Consider the following 14,596-nt stretch of genomic DNA (forward strand, 5'->3'; position numbering starts at 1 on the left):
ATTTTGATTGATCGTTTAATGGCCCCGTGGGGCTCGGAATGCATGATATTGACCACCGAGCATTATGAACGCCCATCACGTTCCCTTCCTTTTCGGTCTCAAACGGCACACATTCACATCACAAAGCACACACACACACATACCGCGCGGAAGTAAAAGTTTTCGGTCATTCATTCCGGAAGATATTGCATCGCGGCATCGGTCGGTCGGGCAGCCAATCTTGAAAACAAATCACACAAACGCCACGAAATGGATGGGCGAAGAAGGGGAGGGGGTAGCAAATGGAATCAAAATGAAAGAAGGAAACGGAGTGAGCAAAAAAAAAATCATAAAAAAATGCCCACAATCGTGGTTCGAGCGAAGAAACTGCGACCAACACGGGGTAGATCGAAATAAATCAATTTCGACACTCGGAATCGCAATCAAAACAAACGTCTCGCAATGGCATGTGAAGGGCGAAAAGGGTGGAAAAGGGGGGTGGGGGGGGGAGTGGGGAAGAGAAGGGTGGAAAAGGGTGGGGGGGGGTGAAAAATGCCTGCCCTTCCCTATGGTGGAGCAGCCACCGAAGAAACTCACCGGCTGGAACGGCGCCGTATTTGGGGGCGCCCGGTTTTGTTTTTTTTGCCTCTTTTCATTGCCAAAAGGACGCACAATCCCCGCCTCCTTCTCCACCCTACCTACCCTTCTACTCCACTTCCTCTCTCCCCTCTCACACACATACTGCGCATTCCCCAAAATGCGGCCACGCTTCAGCGCTCGGTGATTAAAAATGCGACCACCACCGGCTTCGAGCAGGTCTTGGCCACTCTTTGGACGTCCATAGAGCTTTGGATGACTTGACATGTGTGTGACAGGAGACTGGTGCGCAAGAAGAAGGTGTTCCTTAGAAGGCGCAAAAGAAGCAACAACAGAAAAAAATACCACAGAACCAGGAAGTATGTGCGCGTCCAGAAACATACTGCTGGTCCTGTCGGTGGGAGCTACGAAGGTCTCGAGGTAGTTCCCGCGCCCTGTCACGTTTCCGGCCCTTCCCGCCCAACTCTTCCTTTCCTTGACACGAAGGGGAAGCTGTCAGGTCACCATTCAGAGGCGTTCGTGACGTAATATGACGAGCACAGCCTGAAGAAAGCCATTCCTCTCGACAGTTCGCTGGTTGTGGGTGTGTAGCTTCTATTGTTCCAGCCACGACCCCGTTCGGAAAGGTCCATTGAGCAGGGGGGTGCGAGACGGAAAGAAATGAGGACCTCCTCCCACTTACACTCGGCAGCTCCCTCCTAAACGTGACGTAGCGTGACATTTTTAAAATGGACCCCGCGAGATGCTCGTGAGACCCGCGTGCCACCGGCGAGTGAGCAAGAGAGAGAGAGAGAGAGAGAGAGAGAGAGAGAGAGAGAGTGAGAAAGAGAGGGAGAAGGAGCATAAGGTGGAGGGGCAACCCGGCAAGGCTCGACCGTGGGGTCGATCGTGAGTGCAGGCACGCCATCGCCGCCATTTGTAACCGAAGCTTGGCCGAGTTCGAACGCGCCTGTTTGATCGCAAAACCTCGAGACCACCTGTTTTGGGCTGCGTTTATAGTGCAAGAGTTGCGCGGTCGAGTAGCGAATCCTGCCATCCTCCCCGACACGTCCTTCTCTCTTTCTCTCTCCCCCCAAAGCCGCCCCTCTTTCAGCCCCATACCAGTCGTTTTTGTGGTGCATCTTCGTGTGGTGTTGTTGGCGGGCTTTTCGAACGTCCCGGGTTTTTTTTTTTGCGAGGTGTGTAGGGTGGTGCGTGTGAGTGTTGCGGCGTCACAGTTCCAGGTTTACGTTACGTGTGCACGTGTGCGCGGGCACGTGTTGAGGGGTTCCGAATCTCCGGAACTAGCTGTTTCAACCGGCACCAAGGGTAAGGAACTGATCCTTTTCCTTCCACACTCCAGATCCTTCGCACGCTGGGTCGAGCTTCTTCTTCTGCCCGAATCCTCACGCTCAAACACACGTCTGCAATCAACCACACCACACAGTAGTGGCGGCAACATTAGCAGATCTACAGTGTGTCCAGGTGAATGAAAGGCGAATCTGACTGATATCCGTCGCTGCTTTGTGTGTGCGCTTGCGTTTGCTGGTGAAATCGTGATCAAAGAAGCCCTTGGCGTGTCCCTTAGTGTGTTTCCTGCCCTCCCCGCAGCCCACCTCCTTCCCACTGCACCATTTTCGCTTTGTTTTACCATCCGCACTTCATCCTTGTGTCTCTCTTCCATTCCCTGCAGCGAGTGCGTGACGGACCGTACCGAGCCGGTGGGTGGATTCGACGTCATTTGCGGAGTGCCATCAACACCCCGTCCCCCGTCCCCGTCCAGTGCCTTTCGTTTCTCTCCCTGCCTCCCCTGTGTACCCTTCTCCGGTTCTCCGGTGAACTCCAACGAGCAAGGACGCCACCGGGAAGCTAACCGGAGCCAGGCCAGACGCCGTAGGCGGCTTCGAGACGCAACGATGCAGCCCACCAAAACGTAAGCCTCCCCGTGTGTGCGTGTGTGTGTGTGTGTGTTTAATGCGGGCATGATCCCTTAGGGGGATGGGGGATGGGGGATGGGGGGGGAGGAGGGGGTGAGCCACCAGACGCCTACCTCTTGCTATTTCGGGGTGTGAGCCGCAGGATTGCACAATCTTGGTGGGCACGAAATCTGGGAGCGTCCCGTCGGAGCCTCACGATCGCGCATGGCACGCGAAAAGGAGAGAAAGAGTGTGTGTGTGTGTGTGTGTGTGTGTGTGTGTGTGAGAGAGAGAGAGAGAGAGAGAGGGAGGGAGAGAAGAAAAAATTCCAAACGAGGCGCGATCGTCGAACGGCCGGCATTTACATTCGCGCCGTGTGTCGCCCTCGCAACTACCCCAAAGGCGCCAGCTTTCGCCAATCCGCCAGCTCAGCCCCGCACCCTTCCAGCTTCCCTTCCCACCTTCTGGGTCTCCTACAGCGAGGGGTGGCTGCTGGGTTGGGCATGGAACATTGTTGCCTGGTTGCAGCAACGGGCCACACCGGAGGCGGGCTTTCGTGTTTCGTGTCCCAACAACCCGTTTCGCAAGCAACGCCGGCGACGGACGGCAGACGGCGAGTGAATTACAAATCGGGTACCCCCACCCACCCTCCCATGCCATTTATCCTTTCATCTTCTCTGCTTGTCCGCGATAAGCCACTTGCAAATCCACCCAGCTGTGAGGGGTAGGAAAAACCCCAGAGAGAGAGAGGGAGAGAGAGACACACACAAACGCCATTTTCCAAATTGATCCAAGCTAGCGATAATGGGTGGCTCGACGCGGATAAGGCACTTACGGCCCTCCGCCCTACGGGGTATATTTTTTTTTTCCAACGCATTCAGGCGCGCGTTCGAATGAAACGCGGAAAGAAAGTGTTTTCCGCCACGCGCAGCGCTGACCCGACGGGGTTGTTGATCTCGATAAGGGGAGGAGGGGGGGGGGGTGGTTAAGGGGAAGGAAGGGAAGGTGCATGTGAGGGGCAAGGGAAAAGGGAGGGCACGCTAGCTGGAATCGTAACTAAGCAATTCCAACTCAACCACTGTCCCTCGGGCGGCAAAGGCTCGCAAAGAGAGAGAGAGACATTTCAGGACCAGGACATATACCCCCCGGTGGTAGGCGAGGGGTGTAGAAATTGGAGGTGGTGTGGAGGGGGGGTCACGGCTGCATCTCGCCCGCTGCAGCCACAGATGGAGAAAGACCGGTCAGTCTCGAGTGAAGGAGGGTGAAAACAGCTCAGTTAGACTTGGGGTTTTTTTTTTCAACCCCAAGGGGGTGAGGAAACTAATAGAGAGAGAGAGAGAGAGAGAGAGAGGGGGGGTCTAATCATATGTAAGTAGATTTAGGTTAGACCAGGCCGCACGTCGTGTCGTGCGCGTGCCGATCGCCAACACGCGGTGTCGCAATCAATCGCGCTCGAGTTCTCGATCACGACCTGTACAACGACGACCTGCTGTTATAGGGTGGGGTTGATCGCCTGCTACTCCCTGCTACGAGAAGGAAATGGAAAGAGAAAGACCCAATACCCTTGTAGCTTGCGACCCCGATCGTGCGCCATTTGCACGCGCGTGGCTCGGTTGACGTTTGACACATGGCGTTGACATTTGTCCTCGCGCGCGTTGGTTGCGTTCCCGCGCATTGCTACATTGTCGCTTTCTCCGCCATGGGCTGGGTGGGTGGAAAGAGGCAGGGATTAACGGAGAGACGTCACCATCGATGGTCCGGTTCGACCTGTCAAGCTGTCAGGCGTGATGGAGTGGCGAAGTTGCCGCCATTCGCCAAGGACGACGAGGTTCGCTGGAATTCGGTCGGATCGGGTTTTGAGCTTTATGTCTCTACCCGTCTACCTGGCGGTCTGCCATCACTCTGAACCAGAAGGCGGAACTCCTATGCGAACGTCAAGGCCGGCTAGCCCGTCATCGGGAACACCGGTGTTTGAAGCAAGTTCACGATTCCCGACGCTTGACGTTCTCTTCCTTCTGACAGGCTGACGCTGGCCCTGCTGGCAGTCCTGTTAATCGCGAGTATCCGGGCAGCTCCCCAGGCTGACGATCAGGCGAAGGCGAACAGGAACAGCTTGCTATTGCGGCGAGGTAACGTTGGGCGACCTCTTGGCCGAACCACACCGACCACAACGACCAGCACTACGGCTTCTCCTGACTACGCTGAGGTGAGTTCTCGCAAGAAGCAAGCAGGTGTTTACAGCCCTCAACTAATCTGCCGGATGCTCAACTAATCTGCCAACTCTGCAGGATGAGTACGCGGACAGCTACGATGAGGGTAAGGGCGAGGACGGAGCTGACGATGGTGCAGAAGAAGGCGCTGGAGCTGGAGGCAAGCAACCAACAACGACGACAACTACGACTGAACCACCGAAGAAGATCCGGCCCAGTATTCGTCCTTTCCGCAGTAACGATGATCTGCTGACAGCGCTCAAGAAGCGGCGTCAGGAGTCGAAGAACAGCAAACCTGCCATCGGTAAGTAGTGCTTTTCTGGGGAGCATTTTGGGAACGTCACCGTGTCGCGTTTATGCTCTACGGGTTGAGTGCTTGCTGGGGACATTTTCACTTCTAAGAAGCCCTTCGGTCTCGCGTTTGATAGCCGTTGGTGGGTCACAACCCTACACTCCCGAGCATTCATCACTCCCTTCCCCCCCACCCCACACCCTTGCTACCCTGTGAGCCAACAAGGGTGGAGTAGTCGGCATCGGCAAAGCGAACTGCGAACAAGCGAATGGACAAAATGGCTCAAAACGAAACACCCCGGTCCGGGTCTCTTGCACAACAACCCAACCGGTCGGTCCGGTTGGTTCTGGTCCTTCGTCCTTCGCCCCCATCCAACCTCACTCCCCCCCATCCCCCTCTCTCACCCTTTCACCCTGATTCGGATTCATTGATGATAGCAGACCCGGACCTCATGGCCTGGGGTAGGAGGGTGACAGAGGCTGCGAAACCGGTTCCCCATCCGATCCGCACCGGTTGAGATCGTGTCGAATTGGCAGCCACCCTCCTCCCAACTCCCACCCCCCCTCCCCTTTCATCCGCCCCTCCGACCACCAAGGTGGGTCGTTTGACGAGCCGTCGGATTTTCCATTCCATTTTCGAGCTGCCGACCCGAGCGGGGTTTATTTCACCATCGGCGTGTCGAGACCGACCCCCTTGGCCCACACCCTGCACCCTTCGGCTAACCTACCCCAGCCAGCTGCTCCCCCTGAAACAATGCAGTTCTGCATAGCCCCCTTGCCTTTGGCGATCTCTTTCGCTCTTTCTCTCGCCGTGTGCGGTTTAAAATTGCCGATCTGTTTCTGGGTCGATCGGTCGGCCGAACGAAAAAAGAAAAGGAAAACTCAAGCGGAGGGAAAGAATGGGTGTGATAAAGAAAGAGCGAGAGGGGGCGAAGAGAGTGAGCCCAATTTAAATCGAAACCGCATCGGGGGAGGGGGGGGGGGTTTAATATTTTTATATTTTTATTGCCAATTCGGACGATTTTTATTTCGCGCTAATTTCGTCTCCGTCCATGACCGGAAGCGGGAGAGGGGTGTATATGGAGGGTGGGAGGGTTCACGAGTGGAAAACGAGTGATGGGACGCGAGGGTGGGCAAGGGTGTGACAAAACCTATTAATAATCGCAAGGCAGACCAGTCGGGCAATAATAATCGCGTCGTTTTCGCTTTCTCATGCGTGTGTTTGTCTATTTTCTTTTTCTTTATCCCTCTGAATTTCTTCCCCTCCACCTCGCCTTCCCTGAACACCTTCTATGCAGCCCCACCGAAGGAGAAGACGTACGACGACGAGGACGTGCCGGCGCCCGCCGCTCCCCCCGCCAAACCCGCGAAGGCTCCCGCAATCGGTAAAATTGCAGATAATATCGTATTTTCCTTCGCGAAACGTAACCTTAGCCAATAATCACACAACCATCAAACCCTGCTCCTGCCACATTCGAACCCCTGCATCCTTTTCTTATCACCCCATCCATGCCCATTAGCCTGTGGTTCCCATATATAGATATATATATATATTTTTTTTTATTCTTTTTTTATCGAGTATCATCCCTTGCTTCCATGAGCCCCAATGTCCTTACACATTTGTCCCACCATGCTCACATGCAAGAGTAGGAGAGAACATTTAGGAGGAAAGAGATAGGCAGGAAGAGAGAAAAAGGGAGAGAGAGAGAGAGAGAGAGGAAGAGAAAGAGAGTGAGGGACCGACTTCAGCACCCAGTTCCACCACCTAATCACTCTGCCATTACATGCCTTTCCGCAATACAGATAGTTATGTGGACAGGAACAACGGCCACTCACCCATTCACACAAACTGCACACAATCCGCACACCCACGAACCTACACGCATACGCGCACGCCCTCGTCCTTCGTATATTAATTCGTTTTGTTCTGTTCAAATGTACGCATAGTCCCTTTAATAAAATGTTACTCCGGTAACTGGAAAAGATATAACTGGACTTCTTCTTTTGTGGTTCGAATGCCTACACGCGCACGCCTAGCATACACGCACACGAGCACACACATGCACACACATTGCTCCCCGAAGGAGTCGTCATATTCCTTACCCATCCTTGTTCAAACAACAAAATGTCAGGTGCAGGTTCGCTGGCTTCATTCACACACAAATCAGCTTCCCAGTTCTCTGACGAAGATTGCACAAGTTAGGCGACTAGTTTCAGGTGCATTAATACGCTAATATCCCCATCAAGGAGCTACTTTCTGCTCCCCAAAAAAAAATGGACGACGGTGACATTTCACCGTCAGCCATTTTCCTATCGACCATAAGATCACAGTTATCCTTTTTGGCTGTTCGTGCAGTAGAACCATATTTCGATGCATTTGTTCCTTCTCCTTTGTCTCTATCTCTTCATCATTCTCTCTTTCTCTCTCTCTCTCTCTCTCTCTCTCTCTCTCTCACTGATTGTCTGTTTGTGTCCCTGCCTCTATGTAACTGTTCCGTCTCTTCCGCAGCACCGAACAAGCGGCGGTTCGGCAGTGGCACGGCCCGTAAGGACGACCACGCAGCGGACTCCTCCAACGATGGACACAACGGTGATGGCCAGGGCAACGAAGGTGGCAGCAGCAATGGCGCCAAGTCCTTGATCGGTCGTTTAGGCCGGTCTCGATTCGCGTTGAAGCAGTGAGCTGGAAAGGGTCCTTGAAGGACCCTGGGAGTAACAGGGGAACGAGAGGTGAGACGAGCTTCCGCCCAGCGCATTTTGAAGAGCGTTAGCCAGGGCACGAGAGAACAGAGAGAGAGAGAGAAAGAGAGAGAAATAGCGAGGGGGGATATTGAAGAAAGAGATAAAGTGAGAGCGAGGGTTAGAGATAGGAGTTCAGAGAAGATCGGTTTGTGAAGGTGCTGATAGTTTCACAGCGGCCGGGAAAGGTGGGAGGAGGGTGATCGTGATCCTTTCCTGTTTCTCACTTCCACACCCACAATCACACACTTACCCACACTACCCAACCGCGCGTAAAAAGTATGTACCAATAAAAATTCGCCCGCCAATTCGCTCTTCCTTTCGGTAGCAATATTAAATGTAACGCCCACGTACACACAAACACATAAACACACCAACAAACACCTTATCACTCGGACGAGCAAATAAAATGCCGGCAATGCGTCCGTTTTCCCATGAGCCATGGCGTTGAGTTTTCCTTTCGGAAAGTGGGCAATAAAGGTGGGAGGAAGGCGATGGGGTGGTTTACACCGCGGGAAACAGAACAGAAAAACAATAAAAAAAAGGCCACCAAGTTTATATATATATATAATATATATATGTGTGTATAAATGAGTGTATATCTATAATGCATCCGTAGATTCGCATTCGTTATGGTTTTTTTCCTTTCTTTTTATGTCAGTTTTCTTTTTCGTGCGATTTTAGTTTGGTGTGCAGGTAGTGAGCAACATGTTTGTTGTATAATTTTAGCATTCAACCGTCGTCGGTCCTTTCCCTGGTCACGCATTTGTTTTCTCTCATCTCCTGCACTAAAACGCCTTGTCCTTGTCTGGCGCAGGACCTCTCGCGCAACATCCTTTTGGCCGTTTCCTAGCGTTAGTTCGCAGGCTGTTTTACTAAAGTACTTAGTCTTCTGTTTTTTATCTCTGTGTATGTGTGTGTGTTAAGTTTTGTTCATGACGAGAGCTTAAAGTACACGAAAAGCGATAGAAAAGACGAACCCTCCCCACGTTGTGTGCCGTTTTGTTTCGCTTTGCGCGACGAGTGTAAGAGCAGGGCTTTCCGAAGCCCTTTCTAGGTGAGGTATCTTACGAACAAGATGCAGAATAGTAACGTACGTTTGTGTTTTCAACCCTCTGCTCGCGCCGTCCGCTTTCGAGACGGGTTTTCCACCGCCTAACTCAGGCTTTTCCGGTCCTCCAATCTTCCATCTCACGAGTGTGGAGCCCTTCCATCGGACGGTCGCGCGGATTCGACCCTTACGAACGAAATGCTAATGCGATTAGAAATTCCTCCTGCACCGAGCAGCGTTATAGGCACTTTTAACAGTTTGTTCATTGTAATGCATCACTAGCGAGGGGATAGCGAGGTGGAAAAAGGAGTGGATGGCAGGGAACGTGTCGAGGTCAAGATGGCACACGGTGGTGAGAAGGGTGGCACGAAAGGCCGAGGTGATGGGACGCATGTTAAGCATGTTCGCACTCGCTAGGCGACACTAACAAAAGAGAGAGAAAAAGAGAGAAAGAGTGAAATAAAAAAAACACCCCCAACTTGGGAGGGGCACCTACAGTTAAGGGAATGTATTTTCGAGCTTAAGGGGAGGGGGTTGTTTTCACCCCCTCACATCCATCCCTATTTCAATTTATAATTCATTGCACGACGAACCGACGAGCGCAGGGAAGAAGAAGAGAATTCATTAAACATCATCACATAGCATTAATACGTCGGTTCCCCGTGGTGGTAATGTTGGCATATTCCGTTTGATAGTTCCGATTTCGAGTTCTGGCCTAGATAAACCCGTTACTACCCGCTAATTAGTTCCAATTTCCCAAAAAGGGGTCTAAATATATCCGCTATAGGGCGTTACTCCGTTTCGCGGCGTTAACTTAACTGCTAGTTTGGCCACGGCCAAACATCAAGGGTCCTGCTGGGGCGATGTGCCACCAGCAGTTACACTAGCTTAGAAGTAGTAAAAAAACAAATCCTGAAGCTGTTCCGCTCGGAAGACGCTTGAGTAGGACGAAAAGTAACACCGCCCGGAGTGTACAACAACAAACAGAAGATAGTACAAGCTAACGAGAATTATCGAGCAAACACGTTTCGACGGAGATTGCGTTAAGTAAGTGCTAGTAAAAAACCTTCAATATCAGTAGATTTGCGTGCGAGATTGCGCTGCTGGATTAGGCCTTTGCAAGCCGGCAGAACCGGCCACGCATCCATCGGTAGGCCTTGCCGCGGAAGTCGTTGAACAGCAGGGCCGGCTTGCCGGAAGCACATCCGGCGTATCCGGGGACGTGCCGTCCGACCGGTGTGCTCGGCTCATCGTCCGTCGGTGGTGTGGCCGACTCCTGGATGAAGGGCAGCGAGCTTCCGGCGGCGGCTTCCGGCGCCAGTCATGGGCTGCTTCCGGTGTTGGCCCCACTTCCTGCCGTCACTGCCCATCGGGCGTCGTCCGATTCGTGTGTCAGGTAGCGTAGGCCAACCTGCGCTTCCAGAGCGCGCAGATCATTCCACGTCTGCAGATCTTGCAGCCAACAGTGCAGCAGGCTTTTGTCCACCGTGAACCGCTTACGTTGCTTCACCTGCAACAGGTTGTTGATCAGGTCGATAGCTGCAAGGACAATGGAAAACAACGTTGAAACAGTCGGTTCTAATAGAAGGATGCGTAGAGAATGTTACCATCAGACGAAATCTCCTTCCAGGGGTTCGGCGGATACATGAACGCGGCGTTTTGGATTTGATCGTTGATGTCCTCATCTTCGTTGAATGGGAATGTACCACTGAGACTGACGTAGATGATGACACCGACGCTCCACATGTCCAGCGAGCGATTGTAGCCCTTGTTTCGCAACACCTCCGGAGCTATGGATGACAGATCGGTCAGTGAAGGCATCCCAGAGCTAGATAAGACCAGCTGGAATACGTACCGAGATAAGCAGGCGTGCCGACAACCGACCGACGGAACGACTTCTCCCCGATGATGCGAGCAAACCCAAAGTCACACAGTTTCACCTGCGGAAACTCGCTGTCCGACGAGAGCAGCACGTTTTCCGGCTTTAAATCGCAGTGCACGATGTTCCGGCTGTGCAGATACTTCAGCGCGACGAGTATCTACAAGAAGAAACCACATTAATCGAGGATCGATGGGCGCTCGAGCTAGAACCTGCTAGAATCGTACCTGCGTGATCAGGAACTTGGTGACGCGCTCGTTCAATCGGCCATTCTGATGGGACAAGATCATCTCCAGCATATCACCCTTCAGCTTCTCCATCACGACGAAGATGCGCTCGGGTGTCTCGAACATTCGCTCCAGATTGACGACACCGGCGTGTGAGAGATTCTGCAGGATAGCGACCTCATTCTTGAGCTGCGCTTCCTGTTTTGTCGGGAATCGCAATTTATCGATCACCTTGATAGCCACCGCTCGGTGTGTCTTCCGGTGAGCACCTCCATACACGATCCCGAACTGTCCCGACCCAAGCACCTCATCCGGGAAAATCTGGTACAGCTGGCTCATGTCAGTGACACGTTCTTCCGGTTCCGCAGCTCCACCAGATCCCGCACCAGCACCAGCTGCTTCTGCTCGACCTGTTCCCGTCTGGACCGGCATCAATGCCTGCCGAATCGCCGTCTCCCAGCTCTTGGCAAGGTACGCTCCAACACCACTGTCAGGTGGTGGCAGCGCTAACACTGGATCGGAGTGTTTCATGTTGTATAGAGGATCCTGCCCGACGTAGTAGTCGACTGTAGCCGTGCGGATCTCAAAGCAGTGCAACACAGCACCCTGCAATGTACGAGCCTGCTCAACTGCGACAATCTCGTTGAGTGGGATCTCCTTGTAGTACTTGCTGCCCTGATCCGACACAAACAGCGTGATTGCCTTCGAATCGAGTCGCCAGTAGTGCCGCTTCGTCGTCTTCTCTTTGCTGGTGAAATGCACCAACCAACCTTCTTTCATTGCACGTCCATCTCGGCGTTTCGTGTGCTTCACCGACTGAACGATTCGCATCAGCGGGATGTTTGCGCTCGGCGAAGAAGACGAATTGCTGGAGGACTGACGTGACTGCTCACAGATCACCTCCAGTCGATTGTCGTCGGAGTCATCCAGCAGGTGATAACTCGGGGAAGATCCGGACCCACTGCCAGTGCTGCCACCGTTCATCTTGCTCGGTGAACTGGCGTTGCCAGTTGCAAGAGTTCCAAGCAGAGGTTCACTGGACGTGGGTGCTGTCACTGAACCGCCTCCTGATCGCCTGCTGGGTGCCTGACCAAGCGGGTTATCGTCGAAGTCGCTCTCATCCTCCTGATCGTCCTTATACAGCTCTCCCGGTTGACTCCGGTCATCGTGAGTGTCCGTTGGTTGCGTGTTCTCGCCCGTGCAGTCCTTTGGGACCTTTTCGATACATTTCTTGTGGGCATTGTAGTGACAATCTCGACACTGGACACCCTGTTTGAAGAGGCCGCGCAAAAGCTTTTTGCAGTACTGACACACCGTCGGTCGGGTGTACGTGTGAATGGAGAAGCTGTGCGGGATCTTGATAGGTTGGCCACCGACGCCACCTCGACTCGTCAGTGAAGGTGATCGGCTCTGTCGGAGAGTGTTGGATGTGCACTGTGGAAAGAAATAGGGAAATTTGAGTTGGTTGGACGATGTGGGCTGACGACGAATTTTCTCGCTTAATGTACGAAAACTCCATTGTCTGGAAACAGGAGCCTGATTCTATTAGTCAAAATGTTAGGTTTAATCTTTCTAGAGGCGAAAATGCTGATCGAATTGAAGAAAAAAGCGACTACTTTTTGAAAAGCTGAGTGATATTTAGTCACCATTTAAGCTACTAGATGCGAAAAACCTAAAGGCCACTTCTCACAGAGTACCTTTTCCTTATGCAACTGAATCAAATTGTTCGAAAAGCAAATTAAACAAAAATAAAATCTAAGAAAACAAAACAACAAAAAACATAACTAAATCGGTTAAAGCCGATCCTCGATTCGGGCAGCAAATACTAGCTTTATTTTGTTCAGTTCATGGAAGACAATACTGCTGTTACATAAGGCCCTTACAAGAGAAAAAAAACTACATTCTAAACCCACATCCCGGAATGTTCCCTTTGGGGAAGTTTTGCTTCGCGTATTCCAACGTTTTAAGCGGTAATTCTATATATAAATATATATAATTGTAGAAAAAAAAAGATAATTCATGGGACGGATTCGATTACGTTAGCATCACGCGTTCGATTCCCGCGACTTCGCGCCTAAGTTGCGCCACAAACGCGTCAGTTTGTGGTCAGTTCTTAATGTCATTCATAAGTTGCTGCATTTTTCTTACCAGCATAGTCCCGGCCCCGGCCGTTTCGTCCGATGCGAGCGAGTTGCTGGAACCCCCGGAAGGGCTGCGGCCCGTCATCGAGGACAGTAACCCACCACCGGAAGAACCGCCCGATCGACGACCAGCACTTCCGTTGCTGTGTTGCTGCTGCTGTTGTTGACCCTGCTGCAACACCCCCGTGTGCTCGACCCGGCTGCAGTTGTTCGGTACCTTAATCGCACACCGCTTGTGGTAATTGAGTCCGCATCCATCACACTTCAACCCTTGGCGGACTAACCCGAACAGCATCTCACCGCAGAAATCGCAAAAGGTCGGTGCCTTGTACGAGTGCACATTGAGCGCGTGTGGTCGCACCAGCGGAATGTCGTCGTGGATTGCGTTGTTCCGGTGTACAGCGGACCCACCACTGGCTGGCGGAAGCAGCGTTTCTGGTGGGGAAAAATCAAGCAAAAAAGGATGTGCAGGAGACGCGTCAGAAAGTCAGATTTCCGTCAGGACAACGTGACCAACTTACGGTTGGCAGTGAGCACGATCTCGACGAGTGTTTCGTCGACGATGTCGGAAGCGGCCGTCACCATCTGCAGCACGTTGTGCGATTCGTAGTCATGACGGAACAGCAGCAACCGTTCCGGAAGCCGGTTCAGCCCGTTCTCGGGTATCTGTGGAGCAAATGAGAGCCGTTAGTGGGGATTTTCAGGGCTTCAGCACGGACGTAGGGCTTCTACCTTGTTGTTGATGAACTCGCAAGCGAGCTCTTTCAGCGTTTTGAGCGTCAGTGCACTCGACTCCACTGTCGCGATGTCGCGCAGGTTGCCGAACTGGAAGATGAACGTGATGTCGTTATGACCGGCCATGGTGACGCTCGTTGGCAGGAGGGGATGATTGTGGTGGTGATGGTGGGCAGTGGGTGAGGGTGGGACGAGATTTGGCACCGGGACAAATCCGTTCACACTCTGGCCACTCTCGGTGCACCTGAGAAGGGAGACAGACAGAGAGAGAGAGGGAGAGAGAGATAAAAGAAAAATAAAAACGATATAATGTAGGGTGGGGCTCGGTATATGGCCACGAAGGGCAGGCAGGTGGCAGGTGTGAAAGGAAAACAAAACCACCCCTTCGTTCGCATGCAACCCCTATTCGAAAGGACGGTCGTAAGGAAGCCCTTTGCAGTTGGTTGCAAAAAAAAACCCTTAGTTGGAAGCCTTTTGCAGGTTGGTTTCTAAGGGTTTGGCTCACGTTCGTGTCCCCGTGGGAGGAAAATCGGGGGGGGGGGGGGGGGGGTAGGGAGGTTGCTCGTGTCCTTATTTTATGTCTCGCTCTCTTTGTTTTCCTTGGCCGGGAAAGTTTTTATTTTTCTTCCACAAACACCACCCAGAGCTTCCCGTGGCAGGCTGGGAGATTATTTTCACACTTTAATGAGAAAACTTCTTCTCGACCGACCGAATGGGGCCGAAGGGAGCAGGGGGTGAAATCACGATTAATTTCAACGCTGAAAACCAAGCTGCCCTCCCTCGCGTGTTAGCGTGTGTTTGTGTGTGTGTGCGTGGTTTGCGTGCTAGTTTTTCCAGCAAATAATTGATAGA

At 52.5% G+C, this 14,596-nt stretch overlaps 2 protein-coding genes across 2 annotated transcripts; one reads left to right on the forward strand and one right to left on the reverse strand.

Moving 5' to 3' along the window:
* The first annotated feature begins 1,503 nt into the window (after positions 1–1,503).
* Positions 1,504–8,068, forward strand: LOC128728473 (protein TonB). Its single transcript, XM_053822098.1, has 6 exons — positions 1,504–1,884; positions 2,249–2,488; positions 4,494–4,677; positions 4,760–4,985; positions 6,271–6,357; positions 7,482–8,068. Exons 2-6 carry the CDS (start codon positions 2,472–2,474, stop codon positions 7,652–7,654), a joined length of 687 nt encoding a protein of 228 aa, XP_053678073.1. The 5' UTR covers positions 1,504–1,884; positions 2,249–2,471; the 3' UTR covers positions 7,655–8,068.
* A 2,015-nt stretch (positions 8,069–10,083) lies between these two features.
* On the reverse strand, positions 10,084–13,965 carry LOC128728659 (serine/threonine-protein kinase D3). Its single transcript, XM_053822293.1, has 7 exons — positions 13,742–13,965; positions 13,531–13,675; positions 13,017–13,444; positions 10,869–12,302; positions 10,618–10,801; positions 10,370–10,552; positions 10,084–10,301 (listed from the first exon to the last, which is right to left on the reverse strand). Exons 1-7 carry the CDS (start codon positions 13,868–13,870, stop codon positions 10,084–10,086), a joined length of 2,721 nt encoding a protein of 906 aa, XP_053678268.1. The 5' UTR covers positions 13,871–13,965.
* Between the last annotated feature and the right edge of the window lie 631 nt (positions 13,966–14,596).

The sequence above is a fragment of the Anopheles nili genome, chromosome X (genome assembly GCF_943737925.1).
Source record: "Anopheles nili chromosome X, idAnoNiliSN_F5_01, whole genome shotgun sequence".
NCBI lineage: Eukaryota > Metazoa > Arthropoda > Insecta > Diptera > Culicidae > Anopheles > Anopheles nili.

Coding starts and splice junctions, on each gene's coding strand:
- LOC128728659 (XM_053822293.1), bottom strand. CDS start 13,870: ATGGCCGGTCATAACGACATCACGTTCATCTTCCAGTTCGGCAACCTG. Junction 10,802..10,868: donor CCAAGTTCCTGATCACGCAG/GTACGATTCTAG, acceptor TTCTTCTTGTAG/ATACTCGTCGCGCTGAAGTA. Junction 10,302..10,369: donor GAAGGAGATTTCGTCTGATG/GTAACATTCTCT, acceptor TTGTCCTTGCAG/CTATCGACCTGATCAACAAC.
- LOC128728473 (XM_053822098.1), top strand. Junction 4,986..6,270: donor GAACAGCAAACCTGCCATCG/GTAAGTAGTGCT, acceptor CCTTCTATGCAG/CCCCACCGAAGGAGAAGACG. Junction 6,358..7,481: donor CGCGAAGGCTCCCGCAATCG/GTAAAATTGCAG, acceptor TCTCTTCCGCAG/CACCGAACAAGCGGCGGTTC.